Source organism: Melopsittacus undulatus, chromosome 4, assembly GCF_012275295.1.
Source record: "Melopsittacus undulatus isolate bMelUnd1 chromosome 4, bMelUnd1.mat.Z, whole genome shotgun sequence".
Taxonomy (NCBI): domain Eukaryota; kingdom Metazoa; phylum Chordata; class Aves; order Psittaciformes; family Psittaculidae; genus Melopsittacus; species Melopsittacus undulatus.
The window spans coordinates 71,185,547-71,213,322 of record NC_047530.1 but is presented as its reverse complement, the minus strand read 5'-3'; the positions used below and the strand labels follow the sequence as shown (position 1 = coordinate 71,213,322).

The 27,776-nt window shown below is 41.9% G+C and overlaps 2 protein-coding genes across 2 annotated transcripts in view; one reads left to right on the top strand and one right to left on the bottom strand.

The window, feature by feature from the left end:
- The first annotated feature begins 3,315 nt into the window (after positions 1-3,315).
- ATAD1 (ATPase family AAA domain containing 1) lies at positions 3,316-23,783 on the top strand. Its single transcript, XM_005153716.4, has 10 exons — positions 3,316-3,443; positions 5,533-5,708; positions 7,292-7,390; positions 7,669-7,789; positions 10,278-10,478; positions 11,626-11,732; positions 14,505-14,594; positions 17,022-17,072; positions 20,143-20,279; positions 20,804-23,783. Exons 2-10 carry the CDS (start codon positions 5,547-5,549, stop codon positions 20,922-20,924), a joined length of 1,089 nt encoding a protein of 362 aa, XP_005153773.1. The 5' UTR covers positions 3,316-3,443; positions 5,533-5,546; the 3' UTR covers positions 20,925-23,783.
- An 818-nt stretch (positions 23,784-24,601) lies between these two features.
- The window catches only part of PAPSS2 (3'-phosphoadenosine 5'-phosphosulfate synthase 2), a 29,536-nt gene continuing 26,361 nt past the window's right edge, over positions 24,602-27,776 (bottom strand). Inside the window, exons 11-12 of the mRNA XM_031053395.2 lie at positions 27,399-27,628; positions 24,602-27,163 (exon numbers count right to left, since the gene is read on the bottom strand). Coding sequence (XP_030909255.1) covers positions 27,022-27,163; positions 27,399-27,628 — 372 coding nt within the window. The 3' untranslated portion in view covers positions 24,602-27,021. The remainder of the gene's footprint in view (positions 27,164-27,398; positions 27,629-27,776) is intronic.

Below are 27,776 nucleotides of genomic sequence, written 5' to 3'. Positions count from 1 at the left end.
TTTCGGCGGGTGGTATCATATTCTTTTGTTATTTCTCTTATCATTATTATTATTGGTGGTAGCAGTAGTGATTTGTGTTATACCTTAGTTACTGGGCTGTTCTTATGTCAACCCGTGGGAGTTACATTCTTTCAATTCTCCTTGCCATCCCTGCAGGGGGGGGAGGGCAAGGAAAGAAAGAGGAGGGAGTAAGAGAGAGACTGTGTGGTTGTGTTTAAATGACGACAGGTGTCCCTGCCCATGGCAGGGGGGTTGCAGCTAGATGATCTTAAGGTCCTTTCCAACCCTAACTATTCTATGATTCTATGACAGCAACTGCTTGCTTTGCCATTTCTTCAATATAAAATGTAGGGGTTCCAGATGAACAAACTGGTGACAGATTCAAAACAATAAAGAGAAGTAGGTAGTATCATGGTGTAAAGTTAGATTATCGGACTTGGCTACAAAATCCCACAGATGCCTAAAGGTTTTAAGGACAGAGTAGAGAAATTCATGAAAAAAAAATCTGCTATAAAATATAACACATTCTCTGACTTGGGAAGTCTTCTATCTGTAAGTTGCTGAAACTTTGAAGTCTTCTGGGGACAAACAACTACGTGCTTTTGCCCAGTTATAAAGCTGTTTCTGGCTTCCCCTTTTCTCCAGCTTATTTGCTACTTTCCCCATCTCGCGTTTTGTTATTTCCGCTTTGCCTTACTTTCTGTTTACCTCATTTCATCCCTATTCCCTCTCTTTGTATATTCTTCCTTGTGTCTTGCAAATCTCCTTCCTACCTCCAACCACCATAGACCCTTCTGATGTTAACATACCACTCCTTTCCCATCTTGCTCTTGTTCGGGTCACTGGCAAAGCTCGAGTCATCCTGCACTGACTGGAGAATTAGAATCATAGAATAGCTAGGGTTGGAAAGGACCTTAAGATCATCTAGTTCCAACCTCCATGTGGCCTTCATCCTTCCTTCTCTGATGAGTTTTCCAACTACACTAGGTCATTTCTGTGACCTTGTAGACCTGTATTCAAGAGCTACAATCTCCTATAGTCCAACCAAGTCATCCATACATTCAATTTGAAATTTTTCAGTTTGGGGGGAAATGTGGAATCTTATTTTTCAATACCAGTTAAAAGCCAAACAAACACAAACCAAAACAAAAGCTGACCAGAAAATGTTCTGTTTTTCCACAGATGCAAAACCAAATTTGATAAAAAACTATGCTGAATGAGTTTCAACTTTTGTTACCACTTTCTAGATCTGTCCTTAAGAAGGAAGCAAAGCAACATCTCACTGTGGCCAGTTCTGTGCGAACAGGGAATGTGGTGCAAGAGGAATGAAGACTTAATGGAGACCTCTGCAGGATCATCTTCCAGAACAAGTTAAGTCCTGTGCCAAGCCTTCAGCAGTGTAAAGGTTCTGAGACTCTGTACTTAGGAAAAAGTAGATGAATTTGGTGTTTCTCAGCATTTTTAAGAAATACTTGTTCAGGAAATTGTAATCTCTCAATATTTTGAGAAATTGGAACCCAGTCCAGTTTCTGCATTCTGAATCAACCTCACCTTCAGCACCCTGGTCGGCTTCTGAAAAATATCTCAAATGTTTTAAAGTATTTTTCAGCAGAGGATTTATTTCAAAGGTTACCACCGCAGTTGTCAAATAGCAGTGACAAAATGTAGTTTTGAGCTTTTATTACTTGCGTATGTGTTTGCATTTCTCCTTAATTGCAGCAAAACAGATGTCACTTTTTTTCAGAATGGGAGAAAAAACAGAAGGGTCCTAAATTTTTTCCTACAGTAATGGTGATTTGAACATTATATCATTTTCCTAGCACATGAAATGCAGACAGTGAGATGATTGATAATCCTTTTTTTATTCAATAGTTGTGATTGCAAAAATGAGTATAAGCCTCAAATTAATAGCAAAGGCTGTCAGTATCACTGGTTGTATCCAGTTCATTTTTAAAACATCAAAGGGAAATTTTTCACTTATTCTGTGTAGACTGAAAAAAAATCTGTAGAAGGTTATAATCTTATATACCATCAAAGACTGGAGGAGGAGCAGAAAAGGAAGGTCTTGTGTAAATCAGTACAAACATTGATATATTTATTTTCTGATTAAATACACTTTTCATTTGGAAGAGCAATAGTGCACAAAACAATAAAAGCGAAATACTGATGAAGGTAAAGTTGTTTCAAAACTTTATTATTGGGGGGGATATGGTGTATATTAATCTAATAAATGGAACCAAACCTAAACTGCTGGAATGGTACTTTGGTAAAATCACAGTCACTTTAAGAATGTATGTTTTTGCATTTGGGTTTAATGGTGGAAACACTATGCACCACCGATGTGCTGATGCATGGATACTTTTGCGGAGGGTAAATGGCATCCCACCTGCATCACTGGAGGCCATGCATGGGGTTTGGCATTAGCCAGATCAGCTGAAGGAAGGCAATTAGATGTCATGCTCTCTACCTGAGGTGGTGCTGGTGAAGCAGATTTTGCGGAGAAAACACAGAGCAGAAGCGGCTGATTTTCACAGGTTCTTGTCTATCATAGCCACCAATACTTTCTGTAGACTCCCTGGTGGGTGAAAGATCTGCATTTGTGTACGAGGGATGATGTTTAAAAATGACCCATAATAAAATGACTGTTGTAAAAAAAAGCTAACTGCTCTTGACAAAGAAATTATGATCCCCAGGGAGCAGGCTGAATTTTGTTAGGTAGCCCCTGGACAATGTATGAATTAGAGGTAAGAATAAAACTTGGTGATAAAGCTTTACCCCAGGGACAAAGCTAGGTCTGAAAGGCATTCACACAAGAGCTGAAGAGTTGAAGACAAGTTGCTAGAACCTTGGATTAATTATAGTTCTTACAGTGATCTCCTTATTTTAACCTTTTCCTAGACTTTTTTTGTTCCTATATATATAGAGTGAAATTACTGTTTTCATTACAAGTTGAAATAGGGAAACTGTTCCCTCATATCTCTTAGTGTGGTGAAATACGATTAATTCTTACATTTTGATTATCTCATTCTGGCAGACCCCGTAGCATCCCAAATCTGCCAAGTAGTGCATTTTCCAAACTTTAGTTATTATTCTATGTCGCCACTTCTGAGAGGGGACAGAGAGCGTTTATGACGAGGCAGGTGACAGGGCATGCTTGACACCGTGCAGGGCCAGGCCCTTTGCCGGCAGGGAGCTGCCAGGAGAGCCGGGGGCCAAGGGCTAGGCTGAACTAAGCTGGGCAAGGCCCGGCCGTGCTGGGCTGGGCTTTGTCGGCGGGCGGAACCTTCGTGCGGGGCGGCGGGAGTCGGTCGGAGGGGGGAAGTGAGGGACGCGCCGCCGCTGAGGCAGGCCCCGCGCTGCTACCGCCGCCGTCTTCGTCCGCCTGTGCTGGTGCCGCCGCGCCACGACCCGCTGGCTGGGTGTCAGAGAGGCCAGCCCGAGCGGTGAGTGACCCAGCGGCAGAAAGACCCGGCACCGCTTCCCGCTGCCGTGCCGGCACCTGTCGGGCGATGGGAAGGTCACAGGCGGCAGGTCCGGCCCGGCTCTCACCGGTGCCGCCTTCGCCGCGCCACGCCGCATGGCAAGGCCCCGGACGGTCGCCACCGCGTCCTCGGCAGGGCTTGGGACCCCTCGAGGCCTGCTTCTGCCCTCGCTCAGGCCCACCGGCCGGGCCGGGAGGCCAGGTGGGGAGCGCTCCCCCTTCTGTCCTGTCGGCTTCGGCCCCGGCCGTGAGGCGGTCGGTCTTGGCGGCCTGGCCGGGAACCGGCCCCTGTTCTGAGCTCCCCCGCCGGTCGGTGTGCTGCGTGGGGTAAAGCCGAGCCCTGCAAAGGGAAGCGGTCGCTCTCGCCTGAGGGCCTGGCGAGGGGCAAGGGTTTCCTACCAGCGACTGAAGTTTTCCCCTCGCCGTGTGGTGGGAGCAGAACAGAAACCAGCAGCGCTTCCCCTTTTGCTTTCTTTTTTGTATTTGAAGCGTTGGCATGCAGACAGTGAGCTAAAGGAAGCGGCAGTGGCAGCCTTACGGACCTAGAGCTTGCTGTGCAATTAACTGTCCTCGTTATCCCAGCAATTTGTCTAGAAAGTAAATGCTGAAATTCATGCGGGATAAGCAGAACTTTATGCCAAAATTTCCCTTCTGTTAAAGCTTTCTCTTACAAGGCGTATTCAGGGCAAGGATTGCATAAGAAGTGGGTTGTTTTATCTTTGGGCTTGGGGGCTCTTTCGGATTTTTTTTCTTGTTTACCGAATACATATAGCCCTTTTATTTTAATAAAGCAGATTTAAGAGAATATGCAGAATATGCTAGTTCAGTATTGCTTGCTTAGATGCCTAAGCAGGGAAATTTTACTTGATTTCCAAGCAGGTATGCACAGCAACAGTCTTGATTTTTTTCAGTCTGCTAATAGAGAATGAATAGTGTAAAAAAATTAAACCGTTTCTTAGTGATCTGCACTGCAATATTTTGGTCTTTGTGTTGCAATGCTTCTCCTGCCTGCCCAGGCCTTGTAAACTGAATCTACGGTATGGCATTGCCTTGAGTTGAATACAGACAGGGTTGACATAAAACAACTGCTAGCCAAGTGAGGGGAATTCAAGGATATCTTGGCTGTAGGTAGTCTAGCTTTTCCTTGGCTGACAGCTTAGTTTGGAGACCAGCCAAGGAGCAATAGAAGCTGCCAGAGGAGTTGCCACTGATTTTGCCCTTGCAGTAGAAAAATAGGGCGGTGAACAAGGGGAGCTTTGGGGATTCTCAAGTGGAAACCCCACCAGTTGAGGAGAGAGTGGATTGAGGAAAGAGAACCTCAGTTTTATAAGCAATTGTTCAGTGTTTTAGGAAGAGGTTTTTTCCTCTCTACAGCACGCTTCCGTAACTTGAAGGTGCTGTACTTTGTGGGTTTGTCTCTTACAGTAGCCAGCCTTTTTCCTTGGTAGCTGTGTGCCACATCCAACATTTTCAGTTTTCCAGGGATATTAATAACTCAAAATATATTCTGCTAGGGGCAGCAGACTTCAGCTCTTAACCTCATTTTATTTAAATACAAGTCGTTGATCGCTTCTTAATCTGGCCATTGGATGCCTTTCCTTTAAACTTAATGCAGTTATCTTTGTCTCCATGACTTAGCATTCTTGGGTCAATAACAGTCACAAAATGTCAGTCTTAATGGGAATGTAAACTTGGCACTGATATAATCTTTATTAGTTTATCAGAGTTTTGTAAAGCTGAAAGGAAAGCAGATTTCTTGATGAAGGAAGAGTATAAAAAGAACCTTTTTGCATATAGTCAGTCCAGAAGTAAGGCCTCACATTGTTCCTTCTGAATTCTTCCCTGCTTACAGAAACTGGAAATGAAACCATCATTATACTCAGCACTCTGTGCTTTAGTCTTATGCAGTTTTGTATGTTGGGTTGGTGCTACTGTTGAGTTACTTCATTGTAACTATGCCCACTGTGTGTGTGTGGGAAAGTTTTTATAGAATGGTGTTTAGCTTTAATTTTCTTTCTTTCCGTCCCTCCCTGCACTTTTTTTACACTTAGTGTTGAGAAGCAAGATGGTCCATGCTGAAGCATTTTCACGTCCCCTGAGCCGGAATGAAGTGGTTGGATTAATTTTTCGTTTAACCATTTTTGGTGCTGTAACATATTTTACCATTAAGTGGATGGTTGACGCCATTGATCCAACCAGAAAGCAAAAAGTAGAAGCTCAGAAACAGGTAGGATTTTATTCATAAATATTTCTGTGAAATGTTGTCTTGTTCATTACCATTCATACAGAGAAATGTGCAAACGGGGTTTGAAATAACTAGCAAAATAATTGACAAAATCATGTGGAATAATCAAAGCCTAGAATTATCTTAGTAAACCTCAGCATCTAGGCTGTAGTGTTTTCAGTACTTACATTTCATGACAAATTTTCTAACTTGGGATGGTGGAAAAACCATTGAACTGGAGTATGATGGTGTCTCTAATTATCTGCAAGTGTGTGTTCACAGAGTTGTTTCTGCTTCTGACAACTTTGCTAAGCAGAGTTGAGTTAAATAATGCTCTCATCAGTCTTTTGGTTGCTTTTTAAAACCTTGAGCAGAAATAACTTGGTTCTCTACTGCTTTTTGGTAACTTAATGGCAAAGGCAAGGACTGTAGTTACTCATGACAAAGTGAAACACTGCTATCCAAATGCCTTTTTAAGAATAGCTTACACTTTATCCTTCTCCCTCTGTTCTGCCCCCACCTCCAGTAGCAGTCAAAGTGCCCTGAAAGGGAAGAAGTGAAAAGTCTAATTTCTTACATTGAGCTAGAATGATTCATGGGGGTTAATGTTCTGGAAAAAGATTTAGGTGCAGAACCAAAAGTTGAATGTTTCCTTTGGAAAGTATTGAAGGAAATGTGGCAACTGCTTTTTGTTTTCTGGCTGACACAAATTTTGTAGATTCAAGCTGCAGTTTTGAGCAACCTAATTCTATTTGGGGTGGATTTTTTGTATTTAATGAAAACATGGGTTAAAAAATTAGGCCTACTTCACAATCTGTGCTATTGCCAGCTATTATATAAGAAGTTGCAATATCTCAAAAGCATGTCAGACTTAACCGCAAATTAGAGTGTAAAGAGAAACTGAATTGTGAAAGCATGTTGACACAAAAAATGAGTTTTCCTTTAAAACTGGGAAAAAGAAATCATTGAAGACATACTAAAAAAATACTGGCTTCTCTGAATTTTCTTTTTATTTAAAACCCTCCTAATTTCTCCCTGATACAATACCGTGGAGGTTGGGGGGCATGCTTTTTATAATAACACAAGTATATCTTCCTTTAAAATGTGTGTGTGTTATTTGCAGAGTTATGAATGAAAATACACATGTGAAAGAACTCTAGAGTTCTATTTAATAAGAAGTTTCAAGCTTTTCTTCTGAGTCCCTTGCAAAGTTTGTAAAGGCTAAGGGGATTTTTTTAAGTGTAACATGTCTTGGTCAGCTTTGGAAACTCCTGGAGTAAGAGATTATGGAAATTATTTTGTACTAAGGTTACCTGTGTTCTGAACAGCAGACTCCATGTCTTAATGTTTATTTTAGTTGCTTTTCAGGCTTGGAAGTGGGAGGGCTGATGTGACATTTGTTTGATGAGAACTGAGACTTATGACTTAGTTTTACTCAAGTGACAACAAGGTATTAGAAAATAGCAGAACCTTCTGCTTTGAAAGATTTAACCTCTTTTTAGATGTGACTTCTAGAAAAGGTTTTCAGACTCTAAATAGCAGCTCAAGCTCTTTCTCTGTCTTTCTTGGTGTTTTATTTCCCCCAGGCTGAAAAACTAATGAAGCAGATTGGAGTGAAAAATGTCAAGCTTAGTGAATACGAAATGAGTATTGCTGCACATCTCGTAGACCCACTTAGCATGCATGTAAGAAATTGTTTTCATTGTTACGCTGCTGAACGCACTTCAGACAGTGAAGATACTGATTCTGACTTTGGATTACATGATTTGTCACATATGTATTTTTGGAAATGCACAGTAAATTTATGTAATTTAAAACTAAAATTGCATCATTAAGAACAGAGGGTTTTTTAATCACTTGTCTTTTTTGTTTTTGAGGCCTGGTACTACTTTTAAGCTTGTGGGGTTTTTTTTTGCTGGCAGAGACTATGATGATCATTTCTAATACTATTTTTCTGTATTAGGTAACCTGGAGTGACATTGCTGGCTTAGATGATGTTATTACGGATTTGAAAGACACTGTCATTTTGCCCATCAAGAAGAAATATTTGTTTGAGAATTCCAGGCTCTTACAGCCACCAAAAGGTAGGAAAGAAATGCTATGGATCTGTATGTTGGTGTTTAAAAAAAAAAAAAGGTGAAAGGGTTACAATAATCAAGAAAAGTGGGAGGAAGTGGCTTGTCAGTCCGAAGTGCAACCATTATGACTGATGCCAAGGGAAAACATGCAGGTTCTTCCCCTTCCCTTGCCATGAAATCAAGTTCTAGTGTGTAAGTTTCATTTTAATAATGAAGGGATGATTGCTTTTCAGTTTTTGATGTTTCATTTTGGTGCACTAATCTATGTAGCCTACATTTTTGACTGCCTAAATTGTTGATATCTTTCTGACATGGACAATGGGATTGAGTGTGCCCTCAGCAAGTTTGTCAATGACACCAAGCTGTGTGGTTCCGTTAATACACTGGAGGGAAGGAATGCCATTCAGAGGGACCTTGACATGCTTGTGGGGTGGGCTGATGCCAACCTCATGAAGTTTAACCATGGCAAGTGCAAGGTCCTACACCTGGGTTGGGGCAATCCCAGGCACAGCTACAGGTTGGACAAAAAGGAAATTCAGAGCAGTCCTGCAGAGAAGGACTTGGGGGTGTTGGTCAATGAGAAAATGAACATGAGCCGGCTTCAGTGTGTGCTCACAGCCCAGAAACCAACCATATCCTGGGCTGCATCAAAAGAAGCGTGACCAGCAGGTCAAAGGAGGTGATCCTGCCCCTCTACTCTGCTCTCGTGAGACCTCACCTGGAGTATTGTGTGCAGTTCTGGTGTCCTCAACATAAAAAAGATGTGGAACTGTTGGAACAAGTCCAGAGGAGGACCACGAGGATGATCAGGGGACTAGATCTCCTCCCATATGAAGACAGGCTGAGAAAGTTGGGGCTGTTCAGCCTGGAGAAGAGAAGGCTGCATGGAGACCTCATAGCAGCCTTCTAGTATCTGAAGGGGGCCTACAAGGATGCTGGAGAGGGACTATTCATTAGGAACTGTAGTGATAGGACAAGGGGTAACGGGTTGAAACTTAAACAGCAGAGGTTTTGACTGGATATAAGGAAGAAATTCTTTACTGTTAGGGTGGTGAGGTACTGGAATGGGTTGCCCAGGGAGGTAGCAAATGTTCCATCTGTGGCAGTGTTCAAGACCAGGCTGGATGAAGCCTGAGGTGATATGGTTTAGTGTAAGGTGTCCCTGCCCATGGCAGGGGGGTTGGAACTTGATGATCTTAAGGTCCTTTCCAACCCTAACTATTCTATGATTCTATGATTATACCCCATCTTGTCCTTTTGGAGGTGAGCTATAACTCTGTACAACTGTACAGTTGGTTAATATTTCTGTGGTGTCATAAAGTCCTAAGTCACAAACATTAGACATCACTATAAGTTAATCTTGCAGACAGCTCTCTCTTCTGGCCGTAAAATTCCAGTCATTCAAAAAGACAAGCGATCCCATTTTTATTCTGGATATGCCTTAATTTTTCTTTGGAATTGAGTTGCACAGTATTGAGGCAGTAAGGAAACTGGTGGGTGACAAATTAACTTTCCAACAGTAAACTAAAAGTTGGATTCACTCTGCTGGAATGCTTACAGCCATACTTGCTCTATATGACTGCAAACAAGCAGAATTTGAACCTGAAATGTTGGACAGAATGGCAAAGTTTGTATTTACTGCTCTAATGCCTGGAATACTGTCTTCTGAAAATTCTCTGAAAACTATTAATTACTGCCTGTATCTAAGACCATCACAGTTTTATGTCCTAAGTGATGGAAAATGAAGCAGTTTTATAACTGATTTAGTTTTTCCAGGCTAATTTCTGCTTATGTCACAAATTGAAACTGTCTGGAAAATTACTTTCATGTCATGATCTAATAAGCTGAAGGGAAAAAAATATTTTTAATTTATCTTTTTAAAGCAGACTTTCCGTACAGGGCAAGCTCCCTAGTTTTCTCAGTGGCTTGCGCTGTGCCTTAATGGGAAGTCATTGCTTGAGAGTAATCTGTGGTCATCAGTCACATAAACAGAAAAAAAAAAACCCTAGTAATTCTCTGTGTTTCAGGCCTGTTAGACTTAATTTTTTCTTTATATTGTTTTCTTTACAGCTATGTTAGAAAAACACTACTGGGGATTCTTTCACTATGACAAGTTTAAAAAGTATGACATGTCATTTAATTGAGGGTAATGTTTTTCTCCCCTCCCTGCTCTGTGCTAAGTTTTATTAGCCAGGCTGAAGCTGGCTATAAGCAATGGCTGTCACTATAACCTTTACAGTCACAGTAATAAAACTGTCATCTTTCAGATAGGTAACTCCCTTCAGTTTCACCATATCTGTTTTTAGATATTCTTAACTCTAATTTTATAATAAGAATGTCTTTAAATAACTGTATTTGATGGAACACTGCATAACTTGGTTTCTTATCTTTTAACACTTGGGTAAAATACAAGCCTGGACACTATCAGATCTGTCATACCAAAGCATGTTTTCTGTACGGCAACCAGAGAGCATTAATACTGTTGCTTTTTCAGGAGTACTTCTCTATGGCCCTCCTGGTTGTGGCAAAACTCTCATCGCCAAAGCTACAGCAAAAGAAGCAGGTTGTCGCTTTATTAATCTCCAGCCTTCAACACTGACAGACAAATGGTATGGAGAGTCTCAAAAGCTGGCTGCTGCTGTCTTCTCCCTTGCTATAAAGCTCCAGCCATCCATCATTTTTATTGACGAAATAGGTAAAAATCTTTTTTTTTTTTCCTGTAAGTCACTACAGCAGAGTTGACATTAAACTGCAGGTTCAGGTTGTTGGGCATGTTGATCTATGGCCATCTTTTCCTTAAAGAGTGATAATGCAACAAGGTTTAATAATATAAAAGGTATTGTAAAGTAATGGTGGCAAATGAGGGAAAACCAACATATTTCTTCTTCTTAGTGGAGGAAAATTGCAAGTAGAACAAGTTGCTGCTTATTTTTGGTTGGGCTAAGGTGGCTGGTGAGGAAAGCTTTTCTTTTGTCAAGGAAACTACTTATTCAGGAATCGTGTCACCAAATACACTTCAGTGCTTCTGCCATGAGGACACATAATGGAAAATAAGATACAGATTTAGCAGAGCTCAGGAATAATAGTGTAGTAAGGCTGAAGAAGTAGGAGGAGAAGTTCAGCTAGGAAGACATTCAGTGCATCTGGACCTGTCACATGAGTGTTTTAAGTCCATGTGAACTTAGTTAAAACTGCTTGTTTGGTTGCACTGTTGCTTCTTTGAACAAGTTGTACAGTTTGCAGAAACAGAGCCTTTTTACCCTTTCCATAGTTCAGGTTTATGAAAGGGGTATGTACTTAAGATGCTTTATTTATATTTTTGTATAGGTGTGGAAAACTTGGTGTTTTTCTAGCTGTTGGGAATTATTTAGGCACCTATTAGCAGAATTAAAGCTCTGCATAACAAAGCATGTAGCCTGCCTGACATCAGTCCTGCAGCATGCTGTTCTCCCATGCTTTGGTGTCTTCTAGCTTGCCAGACTCTGCTTCCATCTCTGCATGAATGTGGGAGTTACACTTTCATGAATTAAGGAAAGTGAAAATTTGGAAAAAAAGATTTGGGACAATCTCATATGATAGATAGGTACATAATCATGTAATGTAATTTAAAGATGTGCTTAAAAATGGGGTGAAATTCTGCTTTCCTATTCTTTATTGTAAGAAGTATTTGTCATTTGTTGACAATGTTTATTAAAAATATTTACAAGATGGAGAATAGCACAAGTCTGCACGAGAAATTGAACAGTTTCTGTGGCAGGATTGAAAATCCTGCAGTAAGATTGAAAAAGCAGTTTCTATGGCAGGATTGAAAATAAACAGTTTTACTGAATCATTTAATACAGATTCCTTCTTGCGAAGTCGATCGAGTTCTGACCATGAAGCTACAGCTATGATGAAAGCTCAGTTCATGAGTCTGTGGGATGGACTGGACACAGATTATAACTGCCAAGTAAGTACAAAGGATAATGAGAAAAGTAGTAAGATTCTTCCCTCTCGGACATTGCGCATTGAACCATTTGGGAAGAGTAGCAGATTGCATGTAGTAATAATTGCCAAAAGAGTTTCTTTACCTGATAGTGATTACCAGTATATTATGGGAATGAGGTGAGTTATACTACGAGATATTTTTTTTAATTTAGAAGACTGGTTTTGTAGTGTTTTGTTTTTTTTTTTATTTATGAGGCATTATTTTTGAAAGTGTCTTAAGTCTCAATAATATAAAAGCTGTATAGTTTGAGCTGCCAGATTGGGAACTGCTAAAACTTTAAACTGTTATGAAAAACATTTTGTCAACAATATTTTCTTCAGGTGAAGTTAACCTTTGATTTCAGGAAAGGTATTGAAAGATATGAGTATTCATCTGAGTTGCAGGTTGGTTGGTTTGTTTCCAAAAACAAACCATTTAAAGCATTAGACAGGCACTAGGCTCTGAAGGTAACCTGAAAGAGTAAAGAAGTTGGGCTTATCAAAAGACAAATTCTGTTAAATGGAGCCATGCTTCCATCTTGTTATACCTGTATGCTTCCTGCCGTGATCTGGACAGAAATACTGTGTTTTGGAAAGGAAAACAAAATACAAAAGCTGTTGTTATTGATAAAACAAACAAACAAAAGCATTTATGAAATAAATTACTTAAATGTTGCATAGATGAAAACTTGCTTGCTACGTTTCTGAACTGTCACCTGGAGCAGTCTTTCTAAGGCCTTTAGAAAGGATATTCATTCTTCAGTTTTGAAATTTTCAGCCCTTGTAATCTGTGTTTTTTGGTGCATGGGTTCTGACATCCATTAGTTCTCTGTGAAATCTGCTTTTCCTTCTCTCTAAAGGTTGTACTAAAGATTCTTTTGAGTTGGCATTTTGAAAAACTGATTAGAACACAGTGAATGTATATGCTAGGGAGTTTTCAAATTAAGTATTTACTTACTAGTATTAAAAAACCAATGGTATGAACGCTTAACTGGGAGTTAACATGATCTGGCTAGCACACATTTCTTTCAGTGTTTGTATTATCTTTTCCCTCAGTATACTGAGAACATGTTGTCATGAATGTTACTTGTTCCTCCATTGATTTCACCTGAAAAGTGTGTTCAGCTTTGGGCTAAACCTGCCTAAGATATTATAGAATCATAAAATACTAGGTTGGGAGGGACCTCAAGGATCATCCAGTTTAACCTTTTCTATCTAGACGAGATGGCCCAGCACCCTGTCCCGCTGAATTTTCAAAGTGTCAAACATTGAGGAGTCCACCACTTCCATGGAGAAATAATTCCAGTGGCTGGTTGTTCTCACTGGAAAAAATTTTCCTTGTGTCCAGTTGGAATCTCCTCAGGAGCAACCTGTACCCCTTACCCCTTGTCTTTGCCATGTGACTCCTTGTAAAAGGAGTCTTCATCTTGTTTGTAGCCACTCTTTAAAAACTGAAACATGGTGTTATGGTCTTATAAGGATACAGTCTCCAGTCTGACGGAAACTTGGGGCACAGTGCCTGGAAAACAGAGCTATGCTACTTGAAGGGACAGTCTGTACAGCTGCATTTGACATCTGCAGAAGCTGCATACAAAGCTGGTTTGGGGAAGGCTGTTCAGCTCTGCTAGCACAGAAGACACAACACTTTGGGTCTTGATGCAGACCCCAGGGGAGCACAGCATAGGTACTTCATACAGTGAGACCTTTGCAAGAGGCAGCTCAGCCGTTAGCTGAGCTTGTGTTTCACATGCTGGCAAGCCCAAAGTGCTTGCATGTGTAATACTTTCTAGAAGATTCAGACTTCTGGAGCCCCGGCAAAAATCATGCCTTTTGGCTTTCTCTGTGTGTAGCAATTTGCCACTGTATAATTAAGCCTCTAGGTGGCAGGGTGACTCTGCTCCGGGACACACCACCCACCTTGGCCAGGAGCTGCTGGAGCTGCCAGGGCTGTCTGCCAAACCGTGACCCTAGAGAAAAGAGAGAGGCACGTCAGGAAACTGTACTGATAGGAGATTAATTTCCCTGACATTTTTCACTTTTGTAACAGTGTATTTACAATGTACATAACTTAGAATAGCAAATGAGAAAACAAGGCTGATGTGAATAGGAAGTAAATTTGTTCTTAAACTAATAACTGGAATGCAGTCAAATTAAATAAATACTTTCCTTGTGTTGACCTTAGCTCGTACATATCTAATATGCTGCTGTTACCGTACGTCAGTGCATATAGGTTCTTACTGACTTCTGTGGCCTTTTTTGTTTTTCTTCCCAATGCTTTAAAAAGAAAGAAACAACATTTTAGTGCATGTGAAAGCTGCCTGGTTGGTTGTCCTGGTGAACTAATTGCCTCTCTTTTTTCAGCACAGCACAAATATGCCACATTTTTTAAAGCTTATCAGAGCATCTCCTTTCAAGTTCCTTCCAGACCCACAGGAACTAGAGTCATTGCCAAGACTTACAAGCAGATGTTTTGGGTTATTGCTTAGAGTTTGAACTTTCAAATTGGTCTCGGAAGGATTCAAATTAATGTAAAAATCTCCACCAGATAATACTCCATGGTACCAACGCTCTCTCAAGCTGACTGTTTAATCCAGTTGCTGAAATCTGTACCAAGAAGCCTTATGTAACTTCTTTAAATGTTGATGTGCTTGATAAAGTGTGGAAGAGTCACACATTTGGTTTTGAAACTCCAGTACGGCAGTGTTTTCAAAAGCTGGTTTCAGGCTGACTAGTTTTTTCCTGTTGGTGTGTACAGGTAATAGTGATGGGAGCCACCAACCGTCCTCAGGATCTTGACTCTGCAATCATGAGAAGAATGCCGACCCGGTTTCACATCAACCAACCTGTAAGTCATGCCAGATTTGCCTGAGCAGTGTGCCTAGTGCCTGAGCTACAGGAAGGTGTCCTGGGTTTTGTTGTTGTGTTATCTTGGTGGTGGTGGGTTTTGTTTCTTTCCTTGGTGTTTTTTGTTTGGTATTTTTTTGTTGTTGGGCTTTTGGGGTTGGTTTTGTTCACTTTTGGTTAGTTGGGTTTTTTTTTTCTTTTGAAGAAATACTGTATTCATCTGGTTTTAGTTTTTTAGAAGCATATCTATAAGTTGACTTTTTAAGGTGAAGTTTCTCACAGAAATCTTGATTATTTAGGGTTTTTATCTGAAGCAATGCCATGTATTTTTGCGAGCTTCCCACCCATTTTCTTCATGTGTAAGAATGGAGTGGCTTAGGCACTGCACTTAGGAAAAAGCTTAGTTTTAATTTGAAAAGAACAGAAGTGGCTGCACACACTTGTCTATGGGGTGAGTGGCACTCAGGCTGGATAGTGTCAAGAAGGAGGAGATACATGTTGACTCCTGTTTATACCTCCTGGATATACAATATTTAGTTCTGAAGAAGAGAAGAGGAAACAAATTCTGCATATAAAAGTCTTCATTCCATGGAAGCCTTTCCAGTCAGACAATCTGGAAAACTGGTTTAATTGTGCTTATGATTTATGCCAAATAGGTAGTGATTAAGTAAGCTATCAGTTAGGCCAGCCATCACACGGTTACCCTTACTGTCAATTCTGCTATTGCCATCCTTTTCAAGGAATTTTAATTGCCTTCCAACACTTAGCAATATCACAAGACATTTTTGTATCAGTGTTATTAAAAGTTCAGTTGTGTTTGTCAGTATTCTGTGCTGGCTACAGAAATAACCTTCATTATTCATTTTTTGGACAAAGAGACAAAATTGGAGGAGTAAAACTCTTACTGATTGTGCAAGAAAGTAATCATGTTGTCAGTCCCGTCTTGTTTGAACTGGCTTTCACTCCTTGTGAGCAGATACTTTCTGAAACAAAGCATTTCTAGTCTTGTAACTACTTTTCTGTGATGGCTGCTCATAGAGTTTCATATACCTTACTCATCTTCAAGTTTTCCTTGAATTAGTAAAGGGCAAGAATGTATATTTTAGTACTGTGTCATGTCTTTCTGTCAAGCACTGTTATCAGCAGGATGAATTATCTGCAGTTAACAGTGCCTTCAGGATGCTACAGGACTTGGCTCCCTCTCCCAGGATTAGAATTAAACCAGGAAGTATAATGTAGGGCACAGGCATGTAATTTTCCATACCCCACTACAGCCATATTATGAGCTTACTGTTTGTCTCTTGTTCTTGTCTATGGTAATTTGTGATACAACTTAGATTGGTTACAACTGCTTTATTGAGGGGCAATATAATTTATATGCTGTGAATTGGAAGTGTGAACAAGTAGTATGACTGCAGAGTAGCCTAAAGCCTTGTAGATATTATAACGAAGTTTGAGGTGAAAAGGCCCAGAACTACTCGTAAGAAGTTACCTGCAAGGCAGAGGGAAATAGAAGAAGTATTTTTTGAGGTAGAGTATCAACTGCTCAGCTGCCAAAGTAGTTATGGTGTAGTTTTTTCCCCTATTTAACACTGAATGTGAATTTAAGACAAGTTTGTTTTTGGGAGGCACAAAACCCTGTCTCTTCACTGCCTGTTGCTAACAAGGATATACTCAGGACTTAGCTGTTTCTTTCAGTAACCTCATAACCTCATTACAGTATATGATTTATATTGCTTAAAATTTCCCAAGCATTATCTGTTGGTTTTGTTTGTTTTTTTTAAAGTGGAACAGTTTGTCTTCTTCCTTTGATTTAGCAAAGTATTGAAAGCATCCACTAAGTCTAGAGAGTCATAGAATCATAGAACAGTTTGGGTTGGAAGGGACCTTTGAACGTCATCCAGTCCAACCCCCTGGAATGGGTAGGGACATCTTCAGCTATATCAGGTTGCCCAGAACCACATCCAGCCTGGCCTTGAATGTTTCCAGGGATGGCACAGCTACCACCTCTCTGGGCAACCTGTGCCAGTGTTCTACCACCCTCATTGTAAATAATTTTTTCCTCACATCCAGCCTGAAAATGGACTCTGCCTTCCATTAAAGATGATATGAAATCTTTTGGAGACAGCTGCTTTCACTTAGGGCAAAGTAAGACTAAATGTTAGTGCATTTCACTTTCCCTGTAGTTAGTGTAAATGTACGTGCTCAAATGTTTAGTTTCATGTGCTCCTGGAGTCAGAGTACCTTAGATCTCATTTTGCTGAGTGATTTGCCATCAGATAGGTTTCCTTAGTGTGTATTGCATCTCCTGTTTGAGAGATTGGCTTGTGCCATTGAACTGTGGTGGAAAGCCCACACAGTGCAAAATTGAGATAGATGTTACGCATTTATTTTTATACTCTAGTAATGTTAGTCTCTTTTGTTTAAGGCTCTGAAACAACGAGAAGCAATCTTGAAGTTAATTTTGAAGAATGAAAATGTAAGTAGCTTTCTTTTAGTGGTTAATTTGCTTTATTACCGTTGTCATGAGTGCAAGCTCTTATGTTTTGTATCTGGCTATTTTGGGGTAAGGTAGAGGTTATCTTCCAGAGTACTTCTGATTAGAACCTAAGAATCTTTTCTGGTTTTAGGTGTGATGTTAAATTAAAGCAGTAAGGTTGCCTACTGGTTTAAGCATTAGCCTCAGTCAGAGAAGCAGTCTTGGATTTTGTGGTGATGAACCAGCTCTGAGGAAGAAGACTTAAATTTTTCTGTCTCCATTTCCTTGTTATATAACAAGATAGTATGTTTATCTCTCAAAGATGCTGAAGGTGAATCATGTTTGGAAATCACTTTGATCAGTGAAAGAAATTTCAAGATGTCATGAGAAGGGAGAAGAGATACTGAATATTTTTAACTCTGTATAGTCAATTGGCTGAAGACAAGAAAGAAGGATTGATATTTTTGACAGTGCTGCTTTTTTCACTTTGATCCATACTTTCATATTTCCTTTAGAGAAAAACTACTATGGATGTTGTTACTAATATTGTATGGTGTTCATGTTGCCATCTATATTTCAAGATGAGAGGAAGGGGTAGGTGTGAGCGCATCTGGTGGTGTCTGTTGGCAGGATATGGGACCTGCGTTACTGGAGGTTACTGCTAAATTTAGTCTGCAGCACTAACTGTCTTGAAGTTAATGTTGCGAAGCATCTCTTGGCTGAGCTATATCCTAATAAATATTATTTGTTAGTAAAACCAACTTACATTTTTTGAGAAGCCTGAAAATTACAGCTCATCATTGCAGATGGCTGAGATACTGCTGGAGAGGTTATTTTGCAAGTAGTCATTTTGGATTGTTTGTATAGGTTTAGAATGTGGTTGGATTTTGTGCAAAACACTAAACATAGATGTGAAAACAGAAGAACAGAACTGCTATGAAATGCTAAAGGAGTTGTGGAGGAAGAGCTGGCCTATTTGCAGAAAATCTCAAACAAACTAAAGAGTCCCTTGCAGGCGGTGATTTCAGACTCAAATTTCTATTCAAGAACCATTAAGGAGGTATGCCAAATAGTAGACCTTTATACAGGCTCCCTGACTATCTGCAGCCTTCCAGCCCTCACACACAAGTGGACTATGTGGCTCCTTTGCCTTGGCAGCTGGGCCTGGGAGCTGAGCACCTTGGCCTTAAGGCCTTCATCAAAAACCTAAATTGGTTCCTGAGTATGGACCTGGAAGAATGCAAGGAATGTCAAGCACCTGGCAGTGAATCACAGCCACACAAATACATTTTTCAGGAGAGGGGGGAAAAAAAACCCATCAGCCTGTATTGGTTATCCCATATGAGTAAGAATTGGGTCTCTCAAGCCCAGCTTATTTTAAGCCAAGATGACAAACTTCCTGGCAGTCCTTCACATGACAGGTGTAGTCATGCCCTCCATTTTCCTTGACTGTCTTCAAGTCCTGTTTCTTTTTACTCACTCAAAGGGAAACACTTGTTAATGCCTGCTACACAACATGCCCATTTTCAATTTATTCTTAGCCAGCTGTGCTTTTCCATTCAATTCTTGATGGCCTTCAGCCCCACACTGAGCAAAACATTGCAGATCTGCAGCTGACTGTTACTGGCTTAAGTATTTGTGTGCAGGATCACGCTTTAAAGAAAAGCACTTCAAGACAGCTGGGCCATAGTGTCTGTAGGAGGCACGTTGGTGTAAGCCAGCTATTGCTTTTGCCTTTATTTCCATGCTGGGGAGTCAGATGTCTCACTCAAGACCCAAACCAAAGCACTGCATGCTGAGTCCTAGGTCAGGGAGCTGGGGTTCAAGTACAAGCTCAAGATCTGAGCCAAGAGGACAGTATCACTGTAACCCTTGTTCTTTAAGAAAAGCAGGAGGAATGGTGGAGAATTGGAAGGGTGCTTAGTGAATGTTAGCATGTTCTGGGGTTATCGCAGAATCCCAAGGGTTGGAAGGGACCTCAAAAGATCATCTAGTCCAACCCCCCTGCAAGAGCAGGGTAACCTAGAGTACATCACACAGGAACTTGTCCCAGGCAGGCCTTGAATATCTCCAAGGTAGGAGACTCCCTGGGGAGTGCAGAGGTTGAAGGGGTAGCTGGAAGTAGCAAAGATTATACCTGGGGCTTTGCCTTTATCACCACAGAATAGTTTCCCTCTTAGAAGAAGGTATCCCATAATTTCGGCCTTTTACTAGACCGGTTTGGCTTTAATTGTTTGAAAAGGAAATACTGATGCATTGGAAAATGTGCTGGAAGAGGCTGTTATTGGAGATTCTGTAAGCAGACCGAATAAATATGAGGTCTTGGCTTAAAAGAGATTGGTCTGATCCTCTGCATGGGGTTAGACACATTATTTTGCCTCCAGTTTCCTCATTTTGTGGTTGTATGAAGTAGCAATTGTTCAGTAGGTCAGCAGACAACTGAATTGCTGAGACAGTGAGCAGCTGCTTTTGAAGTTCTTATTCTGCACTAAAAGGTGGCAGCAACAAAATGTAAATGCGACAGGAACTATTTCCAGCCTTGTTGTGTTACTGGTCCAAAGATGTGCTTATGAAAACAAACTGTGGCCTTTCAAATAATGTAAAAAATGGTCTGGGGCTGTGAAAGGAGACCCATTGGATAGTCTTCATTGTAGGTACAAAGATGTGTGCGTGGTCTGATTGAGCCCTATACCAAAAAAAAGGAGTGTCATTGCAGGTAACTGGAAACTTGTGTGGGCATTTGTGAAAATGGGTCATTATTCCTGTGATCCAGTTTTTGCCATCTAGTGGGCTTTCAAAACTACACAGGAGCTTTGTCAGTAACAGTATATACCATTATGATGGTTCACTTTCAATAGCCTATTCTGTTTTTGTTAATCAGCTGCAGAGTTTCGTGAGATGAAGCATCAGCTTCATTTAGTGAAGTGAACTACTTGGAGGATTCAGAGCAGAAGTTAACAAAATAATTTTCTTTTATCTTTCAAAGTCAAGACTGGAGGTGACTTTCTGTCCTTGGAACAAAGTAAATGACTTTAGAGTTTTCATGCTCTGACCTTCTGTTTTTTGACAGGTGGACAGGCATGTAGATCTCCTGGAAGTTGCTAAAGAGACTGATGGCTTCTCAGGAAGTGATCTGAAAGAAATGTGTCGGGATGCAGCACTCCTCTGTGTCAGGGAATATGTTAATTCTGCCTGTGAAGAAGAGACGTATGTGTCTTTTTTCTGTCTGTTACAGTAGCTGAGCAGCAGCTATGAATGCTCCTGTCCAATTATCAGTTTGTATTTTCTGGTTTGAATTGCAAATTTAGAGAGGTTTGAAAAACTTTGCTATGATTCACAGAAAGCAGGAGGTTCTCTCCTGCTTGACAGATTGCCACTATACAGCAAAAAAAAACCCACCCCAAGTAAGTAACCTTTATTCATTTGGACAATGAAAATAAGAGTGTTTGCCCTGAAGTGTCAAGCTTGAAGTAGCATGAACCAGCAAGTGATACTACTGTGCTATATTACCAGGCTTAAATGCTGGTAATGCTCTTGCGTATACATAACTCCAGTTAATTGTCTCCCATACTTGGAGGTAATACATGCCTGGACAGGGGCATGTTTTCAGTGTAATGCTGGATCCATGTCAGAGCTGCCATTGTCAGTGATGACTTCTCATTGTTTGAATAGCTGTTATATAGCACCTAAATCATTATCTTGCTTTTTTTCTTTCTCTCTTTCTTTTAAAGCCATGATGAAGATGAAATCCGGCCTGTGCAGCAGCAGGATCTCCACAGGGCAATTGAGAAGATGAGAAAATCCAAGGATGCTACACTGCAGAATGTTTTGATGCATGTTAGTTTAGATTAAGACAAAAGAGTGTGTTTGCGGTTTCTGATATGATTTAGGTTGACTTCTGTAATTGGTTAGCAAAAATAATGTCAGGGGGTGGGAGCAGGGATGTTCCTTGAATAAGGGAATTCTGTTTCTGGAATTGTTTTTATACAATAAATTCTAAGTTATTGAAATTTCATTATGCACAACTAGAAGTGTAACAATATATCATAAGTGGAACAATTATAGCCCAGACCAAGAGCAACTGCCTGTGTCTTGTCCTGTAATCGATACACTGTATAGCCTTAAAGCAGGTTCTGGTGTGGTGCATGGGTTTGGCAGGTCACCAGCGTGGAGGGCAAAGAATCTATTACCAGTTTGTGTATATATGTACGAGCGTGTGTGTATGTATTAAATGTATATATCCACACCTTTTTTTATATATAGACATAATCTGTAGATAACTTGAGTATGGGAAATCTTTTCTACTTACTGAATCAAATCAAATCAGAAGATATATAGATTAAAGATTCGTCGATACTCAATGCACATTTACTTCTTCCTTTTAGCAGCAAGTATGAAGATAGGAATTCTGCTTCTAGAATAACTTTCAGGCAAAATTTGAAATGTTACTGATTTTCCTTGCACATGACCACTTGAAATCTGGTGCCATTTAGTAAAGATAGTAAACTTCTGTAAAAATGTTTGAATACTTTTCATTCTGTATGAATTCTGCTTTTTGAGGCTTTTTAAATGAATGCTGGTTTTATTTTTCCCTTGATATGAGTAATTAGAGTAGAATCGTAACTGGTCTTTCATAAAGTCCCAGATATTATAAGCTCTCTGAAATTGTGGCTTTCTGATCTATTATGCATTGTAATGAGGACTTGCTGCTATTTTAATCTCCTCTGGAAGCCTGGCTGCTGCGCTGTGGCGTTGTACCATGAAGTGTCATACACGTAGCTCTGAGGCACGGGGGAACATTTTGTGATGTTTTGCTCTGTCACATGCTCTGATCCACAAAACTCAAGAAAAGAGAATGGGATTTAGGTTTATAAATGTGATTTACCAATGTTCTGCTGTACTTGCTGGTAACAGTTTTAGTAAATTCCTGTAATGTTACGTAGTGATAAAGGCAAAGAGCTGGAAATGTAAGTGGCAAAAGTGTTTTGGTACAGTTATTGTCACTAGGTTTTCAATAACTTGATTTTTCTTCTTCTAATATGATGAATTGTGCACTAATACAACACAAATATGTAATCAGACTTGTTCAAACCCCCAAGCTGCTAGCAGAGCTCTGCTAGCTGTTGAGGGAAGGTAAGCACTGAAAGCACAGTAAGGATGTAATGAAAAATGCACTGCAAAGTAAAATAAAGACAGCTGGAGGCAGCCATGGTGCAGTATCATGTGCTGATGACAATTTACATTAAGCACAGCTTTCTCACTGTGTCCTTTTGTCTGGCACACTGGTTGTATAAGGCACCAGGTGCAGTAGGTCTTAGTTTGACCCAGTTTAGCCTCCTTGGGTACAGAATATGGGTTAAAAATAATTTGGTAACTGTTTTTTTTTTTTTTTATACGGGGAGAGAAGTCTTCGGTAAATGCATATTGCTTTAATACAAGGACATAGGAAACTGGGCACACGGAAATACTGGGCTATGGAAATCTAAGAAATGTGAGCTATGGAATGCTAATCCCACAACTCTGTTAGTGACAGGATATAAGGCAGTGATGTGAGCCAGTGCTAGCTCTGTGAGAGACTGAGTTCAAGAACTAGCCTTAAACTTAGATGTGCAGATAGTGTTACTGGAAGCTGGTTTCTCAGAAGGTTTACATTATGCATGTGTCAGATGAAGTTCTCCAGCTATTCAGTCTGTTCTCAGTGCCTGCTTTAGCTCTGGACTACCCCCAGCCCTCTCAGTAGTTACACCTCAGAAATTCCAGGCTGGTGCAATAATGCAGTTAGTCCTGTGCCTCCTCCCTTTGTTTGGGGTGCTCCTACCTTGTAAGCATCTAGTGCAGGCAGCTAGAAAATGCTGTCTTCATTGGTTTTAATTGAGTGTAAAGTGTGTCCTCAGAGGAGTTTAAATGTCGAACAGTGCACAAACCCTTGACTGTTTGCAGGTGCTGAGGGCATCCTCTCTCACTAGCTGAGCTTTCATCTCCTTTTGCATGTTTTTTCCAAAAAACCTTTCTGTTCACCTGCTGGCTGGATCTTGCCTTTGCTTTGTGCCTGTAATGCATTGTCACAGGCTGAAGGGGCTGATTTGAAGAGGCTCAAGGAGTTATTTCTAATTGCAACTGGAGTGTGAGTTCCACTTTTCCAATGAGTTTTCCCTACTTGCCTACTTCTGTCATTTTGGGAGTCCTTGACAAAGCACAGACCCTTCCTAACTATTCTACGATTCTTGCAGCTTGCTGGAAAGGCTGGGGGAGTGGCATAGTTTATCATGCAGGAACAGGGCCACTCTAATTCCACAGCTCCAGTGGTGTGGTCCATGTTGTCTCCTTAGAGCAGGGATGTGCCTAACCCCTCTCCTGTGCCTCTAGAGCCAGTTGTCAAACCGAGTGTTGTTTCACAAGTGTGGGCTGAGGCCAGTCCACCTGCAAGTACTGAGCTCTGAGTTGTAATGCAATGTATTGTGTGAAATAGGTCTATCTTGGGGTTTAAAGGTTGAATTCTCTGCAGGAAGAGGCATAGACATTCTCAGCAGGCAAGTAATTTGTTTACAACCTGTTCAGCCATAGCAGTCACCAGTAGACTGTACAGTACAGACCATACCTAAATTGTCCTTGGGCTGTAAAGCAGCTAATCTTGCCTGTTCAATACTACAGCACAAACACAAACCTTTGGAGTAGTCTTAGGTGAATAAATACGTTGTTTGTTTGCTCTGTGTTTTTGTTGATCTGTTTTCTGTAACCTTCACCAGTGTGTCCATGTTTGTGTTCTGTAAATACAGCTTTTTTTTTTTTGAGACTGGCTTGGGCCGGGGCATCTTTTCCCTGTCTACTGCTTGGAAACCCAGGGATTCATTGGCCAGACAATAGAGGTGCTGCAGGGACCAGGCTGGTTGAGTAGAGTACTGGGAGCCCAGCAGGGTGAGTAGAAAGCACAGCCCAAGCTCCTGCAGCCACCATCCAGCCCTGCATAGGGACAGGCACAGGGCAGTGGCAAAGGGCCTCCATCCCCATCAGGCAGAAGCTGACAGTGCTTACAAGATCTCTATTTGTTTCTCTGCTAGCTGGGAAGCATGGGCTACAGCACCCTCCAGGCCTGCAGCCCAATTACAGCAGGTCTATTAGGAAAAGACCAAGAGATGCAGTATCATCCTCTGTTTCTTCAGGGTTTTGGCAGCTAGAAGATGTTTAATTGCTGGTTAAACACCACAGAAATGCAGGGCAGCAGAAAATACGCCAATTTTTACTCTTGTTAAGTGTGACTTCAACAATACATGGGACAGACAGGGCAAAGGTACATTACATGAGGTTTCCAAAAGGAAATGAACTCCAGTCAGCCTCTGCTGGCTGGTCCAGCCGTTACCCTACCCAAGGCACTGAGCATGCAGCGCTGGACTGTGGGAGGGGGACTCCTGCCACTACAAACTGGACACAGCCCCAGATAAACTGCATGGTTATGATTTCCCTTGAAAAAAACCAAACACACAAGGTGAGAGTTAGTATATAAATATTTATTTGTACTAAAAGTGAGTGTTTTGTAGCAGAGTATCAAGTTCAGAATATATTAAATCATGAGATGCATCACTTGATGCAAATTCCAGTCTCATGCCTTTAATAAATACACTATAAAAAAACTAGTCCACATACTCTATTTGGATCAGAGGTAATCAGTACACTACACTGTTCTAGAAGGATAATACAAGATTTGTGTTTTGCTGTAACCATTTGGATTTATGGGAGGGAGGTTTAACCGTTTGATTATTATATGATGAGTGGCAACAGCACTATGTCACTACTTAAAAATGACGAATATTGCAAACATAAATGGGAGTATTGCTTTTGTCTTCCAGGTCCCTGCCAGAGGGCCTGAGTGTAAAAGGCACTGGTGCTAGTGTGTGCTTTCAGCTACCAACATGAGTGTTGCAGCATTTTTCTTGAGGTATACGACAGCTTTGGGCCTTTGCTTTAATTTAAAAAAATTATTAAAAAAATAGCTCCCAAAGAGTTGACAAATTAAAAAAGGCTTTTTGCAAAAGTATTCCCAATTACATACATAGTCTTGGACACTGTACTATGGCCACAGCAAAACAGGTTTCAGCTTGCGATGTAGCTCACTATTCTAAGTTACAAGCAGAAGCGTCATTGCTCTTATTGAGTGTAGCTCCATTTGTAATTAAAACTGAAGTACAAGAGGAGGAGAGTGCTATTTCCATGTCACTTGAAACACATTCTGACTGGTCCTGGGGCATCTACTAAGAAAAGACAAGTACAAAAAGTACCAAATTCATTGTTTGCTGCAGTAACTGACAAGTGCATGGCTGTTTTCCCCTCAATAAAAACCTCACACCTCAGTGTGGTGGCCAGGAAGGCAGCACGCTCCTTGCTGCCATCACAGCCCTTTCCCCTGGGAAGCCAGCACAGGCAGGACATTGAGGCACGGGCAGGAGGTGGCTGAGGGGCTGCCAACCATGTGGGACATTGTGCTGAAACTTCAGCCACCACAGAGACATGCACCAGTCCCAGCAGCATGTGCCTGCAGTGAGACACAAGCGGGGCCATGTAAAGCTCCAGTGCTGAGTCACACTGCTCTGCCCTATCAGAGTCCACTGCAAGTGCTGCGGGCCAGTAAAAAAGCCAACACAGCAGCAAAATCAATGTCAGAGAGGGTGAGTTGGAAAAGGTTAGGGCTGCTGTAACTTTCCACCAGCCACAGCTGGGTGCAGCACCAGCCACTGGCTGCCTCTCTATGTGAGGGATGAGGGCTCAGCACCACCATCCCTCACGCAGCAGCACCCCATGCAGGTGGGGGTGGATGGCAAGGACTTCTCTCCATCCTCTGCCATCCACCACTAGAGCCAGCATCTGCAGCCCACAGGTACTAAGTGAAATCAGGCCACCTGTACCCATGTGGGATTACAGGTACAGATGAAGGCAAGTGCTTGAGCCATCTCTCACCTGGTTTAACAGGTACAGCCTCTCGGACCCACCTCACACTGTGATTTTGCTGTTGTGCCTTTAATTTGCCTTTCAGATGGGAGAAGCACAGGTAAAGGAAAGGGGGGATGCAATCCTGCTAGGTGTGAGGATACGTGAAAACATGTAAAAACCATCCCCAGTTTTTGACTGCTTCTCTGAACTTTCTCAAAGGTCTCCCAGGCTTTACGGTGCCTCCCAGGAACAGCTTCCCCCATCCATGGGCCCTCTAGGCTGTGAGCAGAGGGATTGCCACGGAAAGCTGAACTCAGAGCATCAGTAATGCTCAGCCCAGGTTTTGTTTTGACCAGAGAGGAAGCAAGGAAGGGCAGTGAGCAGCTGCCTCAGCCACAAGGAGCGAGTGATGGTCAAGGCCGATTTAAAAAAAATCCTTTTTATAAAAGGGTGTTCAAAAAAAACCAACCCTGTTTGTTGGCAAAAATGGTTTATGGGACAACCTGGAAGACAGCGAATGGATCCAAGCATTGTGTGCCTGTTTCCACTTCCAACTTGGCAGCAGCAGCTCCTCCTCTTCAGTGGCTCCTTCCTCTTCAGGCAGGGCTGGCTGAGGGGTAGTGAAAAGGCACTTCTTCATGTCTGCTCCACACAGGGGACAGGCAAGGTTTTTATCCTGGTGCTGAGGTCCCAGCTCTGCATTGGGGGCTGGTGCCTGGCTCTGGTGGCACTGGAACAATCCAGCTGGCCCACCCAGGGGCTGTGCTGGGCTTCCTGCAGCTGCGCTCGGCTGGGAATGCAGGGCTCGCTGCCCTTCCCTTCCAGTTCCATGGGGATGCTCCTGGCAGCTTCCAGGGGAGAGGGATCAGGCTCAAATTATTTCTGATTAGTAAAAAACACTCTGACCTAGACAGAGAAGTCCTACAGGCAGAGCATTGGAAATGCCGAGTAACTGATCTGTGTCATAGGGAATCAATCAATCATTGCTCACTCTTAATACAAGCATTTCTAGGGAGGAGGAGTAGTGTTAATTCTGCTTTCCCAGTGACTGGTAGTACTCGGTTAGAACTTTCCAGGCTTTGGGGGCCATGAAGCCGTCTGGTGGGTTTTCACCTTCACGAGCAAGCTTCCTCATGCGTGTCCCCGAGATGAAGTCAAAATCATCATGCCTGCACAGAACAAAGGCAGGTGAGAAATCAGCACAACCAGCTCGGACTGCCCCCGTGCAGCATTCCTGCCATGCCAGGTTCATGGTTGGAAACCTCCCAGCACTGGTGGAGCCCGTCTGCGGCTTCATGCCTGGGTTTACAATCTGCTTTTGCCTTTCCCCTTGCAGCCAGCCATGATCCCAAAGCACCCGTGCTGTGTAGGCTGAAGCAGCAATGACACTGCTGCCTGCTTTACCTTGTCGGGTCATAAAAATCCATGGCCCTTTTCACTTTATTGTAAGCAGCCACCCGGAAGGGGATGATCTCCACTGAGGTCAGGCCTGGTGCCATGCTGAGGACCTTCCCTCCTTGTGTGGGCTCATAGAGGTCCTTCTTGGTCTCGGGGTGAGGCATGCCTGCAGGATCGCGCCCCACAATGTAGAAATTGGCCCCAGCAATCATGCGAGCTCGGCAGTGCCACTGCACCTGCAAAGGAGAGATACCAGCAGCACTGGCTGAGGGCTGAGCAGCAACTGAGATGCCCATCCTGGGTTGCAAAAGAGATCCTAGTGAATCCCATGCAGGCAGGCAGGAGATGTTTAGCAGCCTTGCTGCAGTTTCCCATAGCGATCAG

Excerpts from the sequence above, each read along its gene's own strand:
- ATAD1 (XM_005153716.4), top strand. The coding sequence starts at position 5,547 with ATGGTCCATGCTGAAGCATTTTCACGTCCCCTGAGCCGGAATGAAGTG. Across the intron at positions 7,790-10,277 it reads GCTCTTACAGCCACCAAAAG|GAGTACTTCTCTATGGCCCT; the intron begins GTAGGAAAGAAA and ends TTGCTTTTTCAG. Across the intron at positions 11,733-14,504 it reads ACACAGATTATAACTGCCAA|GTAATAGTGATGGGAGCCAC; the intron begins GTAAGTACAAAG and ends TGGTGTGTACAG.